A 14,170-nucleotide genomic window follows, 5' to 3' on the forward strand; every position below is an offset into this window, starting at 1 on the left:
CCAGAATGATCAGGAGTGATGATCCACTTGTTGCCAGACTACATGGACACAACATTATGTCTTCCTTGGTACCAAGAATAAGCAAAATGAAATGACCAGCCACAGCAAGGGGATGTGTAAATGCAGTGCTTAGGCCTGATTCTATCATGATAACACACTCTTTTTCCTTTTCAGGGCCATCCTGGACAGAAGGGGGAGATGGTAAAAATTACATGTATATCTTCAGGGAGCAGTGGGTTGGTTTGGGTTGTATTGGTTCTCCTCAGGGGCATTAAGTAGAGTTTGAGTCAAATGAAATGAGCTAACCTCTGCATACTAACCCCCCAAATTCCTGCTAAACATACTAACTTTCTAGCTAATATACTAAAATGATAGCAGAAGCTGGGAAGTTTATCTATATTTTTTACATGATGAGTACCTGTATCATCATGTCACAATAGCAACTCTATAGTTATGCATGGGAATGTCATTTCCATTATTAAACCTTAAGTTCGGTTACTAAGTATGTTCTTTAAAAATACTTTGGGAACTGAAATGTTTTATGGTTGGACTCATCTCAGAAGTGAATGTTTATGGAAAGGTTTCAGAGTAGCAGCCATGTTAGTCTGTATTTGCAAAAAGAAAAGGAGTACTTGTGGCACCTTAGAGACTAACAAATTTATTTGAGCATAAGCTTTCGTGCGCTGTAGCTCACGAAAACTTATGCTCAGATAAATTTGTTAGTCTCTAAGGTGCCACAAGTACTCCTTTTCTTTTCGTTTATGGAAAGTTTCATAAAAACCCATTTAGCAGATTTTGGGTTTTCTGAACAACAAAAAGGACATTTGTCACCTGTTAAGATGATTTTTCTTGATAAATCCAAAATGGCTTAATTGTAATGCTACCAACTTGGCATGTACTTTATGGTGTCCTAAACAAGGCCTTGTGACTTTGAGATATCTGAAGAACTTTGGTTGTGAAATCACAATGATATAGATGTTTAAAACTAACGTGTAGCTGTGTTAATTTCCTTCATTTTATCAAAATTTCAAATTTTGAAATTTTTGGCCAGCTCTAATTTTCAGAGGTTTCACATGGTTCAGGGAGTTCACTATTCACAAGGTTATTCAAATGAGTAATTTGGAAAGCCGGCAATTAGTAATATCCCTACAGCCAGCAGTCATATCAGCTACATATAGGTAACTGGACACACTTTGGGTTACTCAGTTTTTACTGTTTTTGTTCTTCCAAAAAATATCCATTTTGTTAACTCTACTGCTATTCTGCCTGCGTGTGCTTATTCCAGCAAAGTCACTAGTTTCAGTAAGTCGCAGTCCATGTGTTGTTATGCAAGACAGAGAACTAAAGCAATGTAGGTGTTCTCTCTTACTCTCCACTTAAAGCTAAAGTAAAATCTTATATCTCTCCCTTACTTTTCTCCCTAGAACCTGTCAAAATAGTACAAGCCAGAGCCCCACCAAGCTCCTGCTTGACCTGACGTGAAGGCCAGCAATTACTGATTTAACACTACTTTGCAAATGAATTGTCTTTCTCTGTCCCCTTACTGTTCAAGTAGCTTTCATTAATATACCGCATGCACAGGGCATATCATTGTTTGCACCAGACAGAAGCTGCCTGCTTAAGGTGCTAAATATTTTGTATTTAATTTAATCCATTAGAATCAATATCCAGTCATGCGGGATGCTTCCTGAGTATTCCTAAACATCAAATTGAGGAAACAGAGAGTTAAAATGGGCCTGACTTACACAGGATGCTCCCATTGGCTTCTGTAGTTAGAGCCCATCTTTCTGTAGGGCTAAATGCTGCCCTTTGAGGGCACACATATGATTCTCAATTAAGCAAATGAAAATTTTATGAGGGAATTCAAGCACAGACTTTGGCTTTTAATTTATTCAGGAGTGAAGCTGCAAGGTGCCGAGCAACTGCAGAGAGACACTAACCAACCTCAGTTCCTATGGAAATGAACAGAGGGTGCCCAACACATAGATAGAATTAGGCCTTAAAAAAGAAAAACTATAGGTGAAGCTGAACCCGCTGGTGAGCGTGTGTTAGAGGTCCCCTCCAGTGCTGTGCCATGCCGTGCCATGCCACAGAGGATATTGTTACAACCCCTCCTTAGAGAATTTTAGCAGCTCATGCTTTTAGTTCTGAGGCCCCTGGTTCAATCCCTGGTGTGTCAGCCAAGATGGCAGCCATCAGATAAGTGGGGACTCATCTGGGGAGTCTCAGATGCTCAGGATGAGCATCATTTGCTCAGATGAAATATGTAACCCTCTGGTGCGTCTGTATTACTGGTGCCTCTCTGTGCTGATCCACAGAGAATATAAGTTGCTCCAGTATCAACTCATGCTTTTGGTTCCAGAGGTCCCTGCTTCAGTCCCCAGTGTGTCAGCCAACAGGGCAGCTGTCATATAACTACTTAATTTTTCACTCTCCTGTTGGCATCCCCATTCAGTAAAGCTGCAGGACTTGTGCATCTTCGCTCCTCTAGTGTAAGAAACGCTGCAAAGGGAACTGAGATCTACCATAGAACATTTTGGCTAAAGACTTTTTAAAAAGCCACATTTCCATCTGAGTACATGCCACATGTTGAGATGTTTAATATTCCTGTCATTGACTATATAAGAATATATATATAACTCACAACAATGTATTTTTTAAAGGGTGTTGCTGGTCCCAAGGGACAGCCGGTAAGTGCTGTACTTATCACCTTCTTGTAAATCTACCTTCTTTTGGCACTTTTCCCCTAATAGGCACAGTGCTCTTTAATTAATTTTTTAATTGTTTTCCTTTCACAGGGACCTCCAGGACAAAAAGGAGAAAAGGTAATTTTAATGGGAGCTGGGTTTATAATGACATTTAAAAAGCAGGAAAATGATTGAGTGATTCATCTTGGTGCTCCATAGCCTTCAGCTACGGCTTTCAGAGCAAATTAGGTCAGTTCACAAAACAGACAAGATTTTTCTAGTTGTGGGCTCATCCTGTGGACATCTGAAAATCAAGCTGTGTTCCCCCTGCTTCATACATCAACTCCTGTCATGACCAATGCCAAAGATTATGGACTGAGAACTCCTCTGGAAATGCTGTTGATAATGCCTGAGGCTGAATGGAATACAGCCTGCTCTTCTATAGCTAAAGAGTTTAGGGTAAAAACTTATTTTCTTCACTAAATTCTGCAGCTCTGACTCAGAATAGAGATAGGAAGCCAATGTGAGCTATACCAAAGTGCCTTTTTTGACCATACTCATAATTTTAACTGAGGCTAAAATGTTTTCCACATGGTCACATTGTAATCAGAACAGATACATTTTAAAGCATGAGGGAGAGTCAGAAGCAGCAATGGATAAGGAGCAACATGAGACCTAGGTGCTTTGATGAGGTTTTGTTTATTTTTACCTAAATTGTTTTAAGAAAAAGACCCTGACACTAATAATAAAAGACAGTGTTTCCAAAACTAGAAGCCAAAAGCATGTCTCCTAAATCCATACGTAGGCCTCTAAATAAGAGGTCTGATTTTCAAAAGTGCTGAGTGATGTTGGCTCAAGAGTTTTGAAAATTACCATTTATTTAGGTGCCTAAATATGAATTTAGGATCCTGTTTTTTAAAAATCTTATCCCAACTGTGAAGACCCAGCAGCTACAATGAAAATCTGATGGGTTATATGCTGTGAAATCCTATAAAATGGTAGTTTGTGTACATTTCAAAATGAGGGAGAGAGAGAGCGTGACAGTGAGTGAGTGAGTGAGTGTCCATTGCTTTCTGTGGATCTCTGGCCAAAAGAAAAATGATGACACCGGGGAGAAAAGGGGTAGTGGATAATACGCTGGATGCTCAGCTGGTATAAATTGGCATCGCTGGCTATGCTGATTTTTACCTGCTGTGGCTCTGACTCCATATGCCTACTTTAGTTCACTGCATTCACAGTTTAAACTATTTTCTTTTAATCCCCTCCTTTCACAGGGCCAGTGTGGAGACTACCCACACAGGGTAAGCAGTATTTGTTATTAACTGTCCCATGGCTTCCTGCACATTAATCCTAGTCTGTTTGAATGGCTTTTATATGGGAATGTAGGATATTTCATTAATGAGGTCCGTCATATGTGTCCCACAAGTGCCATTTTACTGACTGATATGTGTTGTTGGAAGGCACTACATAGAATTTTCAAGGAGGGATTTACAATGTTATTTCATTCCTTTAAACTAGGACAGACCTCCAGATATATACCCATACCATCCCCTCATACCATCCCCTCATGGAGAACCCCACAACATCATCCTGTCAGGAGGTGAACTTTGCCTCATGAGGAAAAGGATGTGGGCTGCACCCCTAAACCTGGTGGATCACTAGGGATCTGTAGGAATCTGGGATCATTCAGAGGTTTTGTGCCTCCATACCAGCTCTGGACTCTAGTGAGTGCCCTCACTGGCAGCATGGCTAGGACATCTGGGGGGACTCAGGGAAAAGGCTATACAGCTAGGGGCTCTGTTACCTTTTTCACCTAGTTCGCATAAGGCCCAGTCAGGGCACAATGGGCATCTCCTGCCCTGATTCTGTACTGTCTTGGACACTTCTCCCTTCCCAGCCCCTCTGCTCTCTACCCTCTCCTCTTCCAGCAAAGGCCCTGGACCATGTGGAGAGCCTTCTATAGAGCCTGAAGAGAAGGATGGTGCTGCAGAGTTGGCTGAGCTAAAGTTGGGTGAAACTTCCATGGGTGGCCCCCTCCCAGTGCAGATCCAGAGGGCACAATCTGGCCCATAAAGGGCTGCAGAAATGTAGACTTCAGGAGCAAATCAGTGAAAGGCAATGGGTAAAACTGGCAGTGTGCCTGGAAAGCCTATGTATTTATAGTTAGAATGATTAAAGTCCATGTATTCACTGAGGGGTGGGAAGTTTTTTGAGGGAGGAGGGGTAGAAATTCTTTACCCAGTAAATAATGCCTATGGTCTACATTTAGCGTTAGACATCCAGTTCTGTCACAGTTCCCAGTGAATTCCCTGTAATCTTGTAGATGTCGCCTGGCTTTTTGCACATCACTGGTTGGAAAAGGGGAGGGACACTTATTTATTTTGGTAATAATCTTATTAAGCCCAGGAAGTAGCCCCACTTGCTTCCCCATCCTGCCCTGTCCGGCATGTACCCCTTTCAAGAGAGACGGGCGTATATCATGGGGTTTAGGGGATTATAGGGATAGAATTTAACCAGGCATAAACAAAACTAAAAACAACTCTAGCTCTGAAAAGCCATTGGAAATGCACTGGAAGGACATCATATGAGAGGATTGAAACTTGTAACCACTGTGCACAGGCTTAAAAGCTTTCTATTTATTTTTTCAAAAGTCTCTGGACAATTAGATCGGGTGCTGGCCCCGGGCCCAGAGAGAAGTGGGGCTAGGGGTGGTCCAAGACTCTGGTATAAAGACTACATGTAGATAGAAAACCTGTCAGTGCATCTGTGTGTTGGGGGGAGGAGGGTGGTCGTGTGTTCCGGCCCTGATACAATAATAGAAGGTCAGCTGTGTTTATTTAGACAAGCCATCTCACTAGATTGTTATGTTAAAAAAAAAAGCTAACAACAATGTTCACTTAAGCAGTGTCCTGGGTTCCATTACAGCCCTTGGCTCCAGACTGTCCACATTGTTCAAGGTGAAAAGCGGGGGCAGGGTCCTAATAGAATTAGGAACGGAGAAATTGATTACAAATTAAGAGGAATAACCTCAGTTTATACCTGACTGAGGTCACAAGTGGTCTCACTTCATAGTCATTGCTGGATGTTGGTCCACACTTAAATACCACCTCTACCCCATCAATAGTTGGCAGTCTCCATTTAAAAAGGCCCAGGACTGTAACACAGGAGGTGTACAGCTTAGAATTATGATGCAGACTGGCAAAGCTAGGCAAGGGAACCCTGTCTGTGCCCCCCTTGGCTCTATCCAGGACTAGAGGAGCACCAAATCCAATCTTTTAAAAAGTGGTATGGAGGTGCTTAACCTGTCTGAGTCAGAGCTTCTGACATGTGTGTGACAACTGCCCTCAGACCAGTTTCCTGTGTTGAATATACCTGTGAGCCAGAGGGCTCTAGGGGGAAGGGAATAGTAGATGTGCACCAGCCTATGCACAGATATCCCTCTCTTCCTTGTTATAAGGAAAAAAAGGGGAGTGCACATGAAGAAAAGTCCCTTTTAGATAGTTTTATGCACTTTTTTAGATAAGTTAGAGTTTGTCTGGTTCAAACAAGCAGCAGTTACCATCATCAAATGCCATGGGCAGGACAATGAATTAGAAATATGATAACAACAGAGACAGGTTTTTGTTTTTGTTTTGTTTTTTTTTAAAGAGAGGAAATTTAAAGTCAGGGCTCCCTCTTAACCTGTCTTGGCCCATTTTTTAAACCATCAGTCTATTGTGTAACCCATGACCAAACAGGACATACGTTCCCATGGGTAAAGAGACCATACTAGGAGGTTACATGGTATAATCCTTAAAGACAGACTGGGTCATCAGAGCATGTTACAAAATCACAATGGCCAGTGTAGGGCTGGGAATGGAACCTGGTCTCAGAATAGTGAGGCCAGTAAAGTTCTTTTTTCTCTTGATGATGTGGTGTATCTAACTGACCCAGTTCTGTGTCACTGTGTCTTCACTATCCCCTAGGAATACCTAAGTACAACACTCGCAGCCCTGCGCTCTAATCAGATCCTTACACTAAAGGTTTGTGGGTAATGGTCTAACTGGACCCAGTTCTGATGCAAAAGAAACAAGGATGTGGATCCAATATTGCATGCTCTGTGTTGAAAAGAACTTGCCATTAGGACTTTGGGGATGCAATTCTGGGGACAGAAGAAAGAGGCTTGAAAAACATTTCTTACCTACACCTCATATGCTTGCTCTTTATGTACTTGAGTTCATAGCCAGGTCCCTTCTCACCTATGCTCAGTTTTGAAGAAGGGAAACTAAATAATCTCCTGAGTTTCTATGCCGTTTTTGTCCTTACCCATTTTGAATAGCCCCTCCCACTCCCTTCCTACCAGCCAGCACATTTCAACCACTACTTCTTCGAGTCAATAGAGTTACACAAGATACAACAGGGTTCCCCCCCCCCACACACACACAAATTCCATCTTGGTGACTCCCAGATCATTCACCCAAGTTACTACAAGGAGATGCTGAATGGACCCTTTGCCCACCTGAAAGATAACAGTTTTCCCAGCCCCCACTACATGGGCAACCAAGCCAGAATGCTCCACTGAACCACCAGGCTGGTCTCTTATATTACCTTGCTCCCTGACATTGTCCTGCTAATACCCAAAAGGAAATGTGCATTCATCAAACCAAGCTGAAGAAAATTCTAGAATATCTCTGTATTTTCCAGCCATTGTGATACTGCATTATGATGAGTGGTGTTGACCATATTCCACACAATGCACACATGGCACTGAACACCCTAATTAGTACCATGAGAGCTCTGGTCAAATCCCACCTGCCCCACTCCAGCCCTTCCTTTCTCTGTTCTTTGCCCCACTCTTCACAAAGGCTTGCTTTTTGGCAGAGGAGAACCTGCTCCTATCAAAAGTGGCCTGGCTGATTTTCTAGGGCCATTTTGTACTTCTTGATATCTTATGATTTCTTGTGTTAGATTAGGGGACAGGAGAACATTAAAAATGATGGAAACCTGGAGGCCATCAGTGCAGACTGCCACTGAGAGATTGACTGGTCTCCAGAGCCCTGGCACTGAAAACATGGCTGCTTACTCCCTCCCAGATGCCACATATGCTGACTGCATGGGTACTGCAAGTTTTCAAAGGCTCAGCTGATCATATAGCTTCACCTCAAAAGCTGAAATTATCATGTTTTATTCTTCTGAGTTTCAGTGCACCCTAATGTGGTCTGTAAATCTGCTTTTAATTGTGGTCCTCTGAGTCAGAGGTTCTCTCCACTAGTTTACCTCAAGTATGTATTTACTGTTTATATAAACTGCCCAGTGGGCAGGACTGTAAGGCTGCAATATTGTGATGACATTTCACTTTGCAACAAGACTGGGTCTGAGCTTTCAGTAAAACACAAACACCCATGTTTAGGGGGAGCAGAGCGTGCTGCTTAGATGCACATCATCACTGTCGTGGGAGACCTGCGGGCAACACCTCTCAGCTTCGAGTTCACAACTCACACAGGGGAAACCCACAGAGAGGAGCACTGTGTGTGCACACATGGAGGACTTGCTGCTCCCCTCACTTACACTGCTGTAAATCAAGAGTGACTTCAATGGAGTTAGGACTAGTGTGAAACTGAGGTAAATGAGAAAGAGAATCAGGCCTAATATGAGCATTCCTGGTGTTTGAATCGGTGCTGTCAACACCAGTGTTCTGTGGATCAAAGCAGCTTCCTGAGTGCACAGGCAGACAGGAGCATGTTTGGAAGTGGAAATTAGATACAGCAGAAAGCTGAACAGAAGACCCTGAGCTTTAGCACATGGTTTTGATTTGTGAGGATCAGCTTTGTGATGTAGAGAGGATTCCTGTCCAAAACGGATCACAAGCCATTGTTACTGTTAAACAAGGAGATACAAAGTGCAGGCTCAGCGTATTGTGAGGCAGAAGTTCATCCTCTGGTAATCAGGGGACATCTCAATTCACTTGCAAGTTGGGTCCTGATGATACTGAGGGTCTTTGTGAAGCAAAAGAAAATGAAGGATCTTGAACAAGTGAGATGGCCCCTAATAGAACTCTGCTTTGCTCTAAAAGGGTATAAGTTCACGAACTGGTCTCATTCTCTCACTGCTGTCCCTGACAGGAAATGGGAGGTTGATGAATAGGTGATGAACTTTGTCTCTGCTTGGGAGGGACTCCTTCACTGTTGTGCATAGACCCCTCCAGCCAGTTAAATGGTGGAATCCCACAATAGCTTGAAGGAGCAGGTCTAATGAGGAGGAAAATGGCAAGATTATTAGGGCTTTTAAAGGAACATGGAGGACAATCTTTGGGTAAGGGAGAAAAAGGGATAACTGTGAACTGTAGCGAGGGTAACTGTATAGTCACGTCTTCGTAATTTGTAAAGAATTCATTGCAGATTTATCTAGTAACAAGATGATGTCCAGAGAAAAAATATATTTCTTGCAATGAGGGGCACAGAAATATGGAGCCACAATTGCCAAAGAGCGCAGGTGACAAGAGGAGCTTTAAAAACATAGAACAAAATGCTGTCTTAATAAGTGCCCCAGATCTAACAAGGACAAATTGAGAGAAACAGCACCGTCGCCAGCGAACTTTGGGGACCTGGGGAGAAGAATATTTATGTTTTGTTGCAATAAAGTTTATCTGAGGAATCCAGCAGAAGCTGGCACAAGAAATCTCTTGGTAAGTTTCCTTTCTGAGCCGAGAGAGAAAGCAAGAAAGAACTGATAGAATGGTTGGGTGTGAGAGACCAAGGGGTAGCAAAATTATAGTCCCTTCAAGGAAAACCAGGGCCTTCCAAGACCTAGCACAAAGGTATTCCTTCCTGTGTTTAAAGTACAATACAGAAGAGCTCAGAGGTTTGCCAAGCGGTACCCGATGACAAGTATCCCTCCCTGTGCCATTCACAACTATCTCTCAACTGTGGTTTATTCTCATTACAGTCTTTCTTTTTTCCTATCTTTTCATTTTCTTCATTGGCTGCTCTCTCTTGATGTCCTACTGACTCCTTTGCCTTGTGACCTTTGCCCTGTGACCTTCGGGTTCGGTCTTCTTCTTCAGCTGTTGCCTCTCCTCAATTCAGTGCGGCTGGCTCCACCCCCGGTCATAAAGAGACGCACTTTCCAGGTAGACACTTTTTCCTCCTTGCCTGTTTTAAGCCTACTCTGAATCGTAAGATTAATTAGCTTCTTTCCTTCCTTCGAGAAGGGGTTTCAAAAAGACTTTGGCAGAGCCAGGGGGCTCTCTTTAGAGTGGAGCACATATTTGGTGGGAAAATGTGTCTAAACAGAAACATAGTGAATCCAGATTTTTAAAATGAAACAAATGAAATATGAAACATATGACTCAAAGGAAAATGCGGTAAAAAAGGAGGTATGTCATGGATAAGTCTGACTGCTACCTTAAGGAGCCAGTTCCTGCATGCACAACAACAACAACATCAATGGCTGGTCAGAGATCCCTTTTTGAAATTTAGTAAGTGCTGTAAAACTGGTGCAAGAAGCCATGCTTACTAGGCAAACTCCTGTCTTAAAACATACTGAGCCACCTCACGTTATCAGCTGATTTTTGTCATTCCCTTGCATGGTCACTTCAAACAGTTTTCACTGTGTTTGAGATATAGAAAGCAGGATGACTCAAGGGATGGGTATTCCCTATAGAGCCTTTCATCTCCAGGCTACTGGTCCATGCTCAGTACAGTTTACCACTTACCTAGAGTTATCATCTAGTGTTTTTTCACCCATGTGAAATGAACTGGTGGTCTCAGCCCAGTCTCTACTGGACAGGTGTTTACAACACACAAACCACCACAGCTGGCATTGGTTGCCCCCCTAGTCTCAAAGGAGAAGCAACGGTTTGAGCTAATAGAAAGATTTTTAAAACCAAAGTTCATTTCCTGGGCCAGGTAGGGAAGCTTGCACTGCTGCACTCCATTCTATACCTGGCTTCATTCTTCAGGATTGTAAATCTCATAAGCATTACCAAAAAAAAAAAAGTGAATTTGAAGTATAGGATTCATTTAGCGTCTGTGAAATTCACTCCGTAAGCAGCAGAAAATGTAAGCCCACTCCATCAACTCCTGCCTCCCCACAGCAGAATAGTAAGTCATATGAACCCTGGGAGCTAAACATTTGGAATGCTAGAAAGAGCTGAAGCTGTAAAACAAATATGACCACTAGTAGTTGGAAGAAAAACTACTGCTGCTTTACACTACATCAGCAAGAGTGTTATAACAGAGAATTTGTTGTGGGGGGAGCAGTGGTTTAGCTGCAAGCCCTGTTAGAGGGAGAAGAGAACATTGAATCCACAAGGAATATCTAGGCAACTAATTGGTGTTTAACAAAACTGAAAAATAGCACCGATTAATGGCTAAAAATATTAAATGACATCTGATAAGTATGATATCTGATCTCCAACTTACTTTATCTACCCTATGAAGTGAGCGGTAGCTCACAAAAGCTTATGCTCAAATAAATTGGTTAGTCTCTAAGGTGCCACAAGTCCTCCTTTTCTTTTTATCTACCCAGCTACATTCCAGTTAAATCCTAAAGGGTCTTTCCAGGCTGAAAGTACTAATAAGAATATAATTATGTAGTAACTAAGCTTTATGTGTCTAGGAGTCTGTCTATATGGAGCACTTGCTTAAACAAAGTGAGCCCTGCAAAAAAACAAGGACGCTGCAGTGACAGCATATGCTTTGCTCAGGCATCCCACCAAAGAAGGTTGCCTGTGTCTCTCTGAAAGCTTGCCAGCTGCCAGCGTGAATTTCCATCAAGGCAACTGGGTTTAACATATATATACACATTAGCACCTTCTGTGCCCCGGTCATCACAAGAAGTGGATAATCACATCCAACAGAGGGCCTATTCCAGTTATGGACAGTCTGAGTAGTGGGAAACGGAGCAGGCAAATAGGATTCCCCCTGGTCTCAGTAAGATATAGAGTTAGCAACTGAAAGTACCAGCAAGGGCTAAAACACAAATAGGTGAACTTTATCACCTTAGTATGTAACTAATAGTTTGTTTTCAAAGACAGAAGGTTTTTAAAATGTGTCTTTTTAAAACGATGCCAAATCCAAAGGCTTGATAGCTCAGCAGGTTAATGGATTCCCCGTCTGCCTGGCTTAACTTCAGATCCTTGTCGGGTCAGAAGTGAAAATAAATGTAGTCTCAGCCATGTTTGGAACAGTGAGGTGTGTCCCAGGGCTAGCAGTGTAAGTCAGGAATGAGAGGCAATAGCAAGGAAGTCTTGGGGAATTTTGTAGTGTGCCGCTGCCCGACTCTATCCAAGGCTATTTGCCTTATGTTTTTATCAGAACCAAATTCCCTCCAAAAATTAAAAGCTAAAAAGTATTTAAAGGTGTGTGGCTGATAATCCTTTAATGGCACTGGCTATAGAATATACATTCAGCTCAATGAGGCTCATGTATCCCTATGGAAAGACCCCAGGATGTGCTAGGAACTGCTTACAAAAAGGGGGAAAGATAAAGCTCTTTTTTCCTAGGCCGTAGAGTGGGCAGGGTGAATAACAAGCTATTCTGATTGGATACGGAGGGATATTACAGAGGGGAGGCCGGGTCACTAATGGGCTTGAAATGTTTCATTTCAACTTTCTCATTTTGATTAACATAGTTTCAACTTTTATACTGTATAAAATAGTAATTATAATACATCAATATAATATATCATATTTAATATAAACATCAGCATAAAATTGATCAAAATGAGAAAGTTAAAACAAAATGTTTTGACATTATCAAAACAAAATGAAATTCAAAACAATTTGGTTCGCTTTTCCCCATTAAAAAACTTGTTAAAAACCCTTGGATTTCGATTAAACTGCATTTTCCAACGGAAAACTGTTCTGTCAAAAATGTTGCAACCAGGTCTGCTGCTAATGTGACTGGTGCCCTCTAATGGCAGTGCCCTTATACTGACTCGCCACTAACTACCAAACCCTCTTTCATTCAGGTTAAATCCTCACCCATTACAGTGTTAGCATCTCCATTGTTATAAAACAGTTCTTTTCTGCTGGTCAGTGTTGTTCCTTACTAGTTCGAGGGGAATTCACTATGGCTAATGAAGTAATAGCTGTGGCCATTCCTTGGACACCTTGAACAAGCCTATTTTTATGTAATGCTTGTTGTTAGCTTATAAACTTAAGGACACTGAAGGTAGGAAGCGGGATCACATAACTGACTTACAAGAACACCTACCTATAGCATAGATGTAGCAATGGTACTACATGCATGGGATATGTAATACATGCATTGTACACAAGTGTGGATAATGACTACATGTGAATGGAACCACATTGTGCCCAACAATGTCATGTTCTGCACAGTACAAGTTCAGCGGAGACAATGCTCTTTATCTCCTGTGATATAGCCCCAAACCCATATATTAATTTTGAATAAATTACTACGTTTTATTTCAGGCCTTCCAGTGAGATCACAAAGAGAAGTTTGTTGAGCTTAAATCCTGCCACTGGTAATAGGACTTTGTGATACTGTATCTAAGAAGAGGGAATTATAAAAAAGAGAAAGCAGAGAGCTAGATAGCTTAACTTGAGTGTCATAGCCCCCATGGAATTTACTGGATTAATCATTTATAGATCAGCAATCTGGTATTTAAATGGGATCCTTCTAAATCATCACCTTCTCACCACCAGCCAGTTAGACTCTTGATTCCCCCACCCTGGGACAACAGAGGCAAAAGCCATGTATGAATGCTTTAGAATGTTGGGGAATCCAAGATATTGGCTGTTGAGGTGGCATGTGATGGGCCAGCTACAAAAGGCTTAGTTCAGATAAGCACCCAAAAGTTTGGATGCTTTTGTGTACCTTATCCAAATCAAATGGATTTTAAGTCTCACAAGAATAGGCTTTCTCATGAGAATCCTAGGTCTTCCTGTTTCTGGCTGGCTCCAAATTAAAAGAAATTAAGAAAGAGCAGACACATGCCAGAACAGAGAGAGTGTTGTCTAGTGGTTAGAGTATGAGGAAAAATTACACTGAGGACTCATGGCTCTGCCAGTAAGTGACAGAGTGACCCTGGCTTGATTTCTCTAAAATGGGAATGAGAATAGCCCCCTATTTCAGAAGGCACTGTGAGGTTTCAGTGATCATTGACTGTACAGTGCTTTAAAATCCTTACATGGAAAGCACTCAGAGATTCTTGGGGGATTCTCAATATTATTATATATAATTAATTACACTTTTTTAAACTTAAAAAACCAGTTTACTTTGTATTTGGGTTGCTCCTGGCACTATTTTAGTATCTGATCCAGTTTTCACATTTCCTCTAAGTGAGCTCTGACTAGGAGCTTTAAAATGTACTTGCAAACTACAGGGAAATGGCTCCAATTATCTACCCAGAAAGACCATCAGAAGGGGACTTTTGCCTGAGTTTTGGAAACCTCTCCTGCCGCTAACTGTAACTTGCTTGGCTTCTCGCTCTTTCATTTGCTCTGGCTGAGCTGCTGTATGTCACACACCCTGGAT

The 14,170-nt window shown here is 42.0% G+C and overlaps 1 protein-coding gene across 10 annotated transcripts in view; it reads left to right on the forward strand.

Moving 5' to 3' along the window:
- The window catches only part of COL13A1 (collagen type XIII alpha 1 chain), a 152,750-nt gene that overhangs the window by 79,425 nt on the left and 59,155 nt on the right, over positions 1-14,170 (forward strand). For 7 of the 10 annotated variants that reach the window (XM_073353524.1, XM_073353518.1, XM_073353516.1 and 4 more), the window contains 5 exons: positions 175-201; positions 2,664-2,690; positions 2,799-2,825; positions 3,962-3,988; positions 9,730-9,795. In XM_073353524.1, the coding sequence (XP_073209625.1) occupies positions 175-201; positions 2,664-2,690; positions 2,799-2,825; positions 3,962-3,988; positions 9,730-9,795 (174 nt within the window). Of the gene's footprint in view, positions 1-174; positions 202-2,663; positions 2,691-2,798; positions 2,826-3,961; positions 3,989-6,652; positions 6,710-9,729; positions 9,796-14,170 lie in introns of all 10 variants that reach the window. The other 3 variants (XM_073353517.1, XM_073353526.1, XM_073353523.1) reach the window with 2 other exon arrangements.

This window comes from Lepidochelys kempii, chromosome 7, assembly GCF_965140265.1.
Source record: "Lepidochelys kempii isolate rLepKem1 chromosome 7, rLepKem1.hap2, whole genome shotgun sequence".
In the NCBI taxonomy this organism is placed as follows: Eukaryota; Metazoa; Chordata; order Testudines; family Cheloniidae; genus Lepidochelys; species Lepidochelys kempii.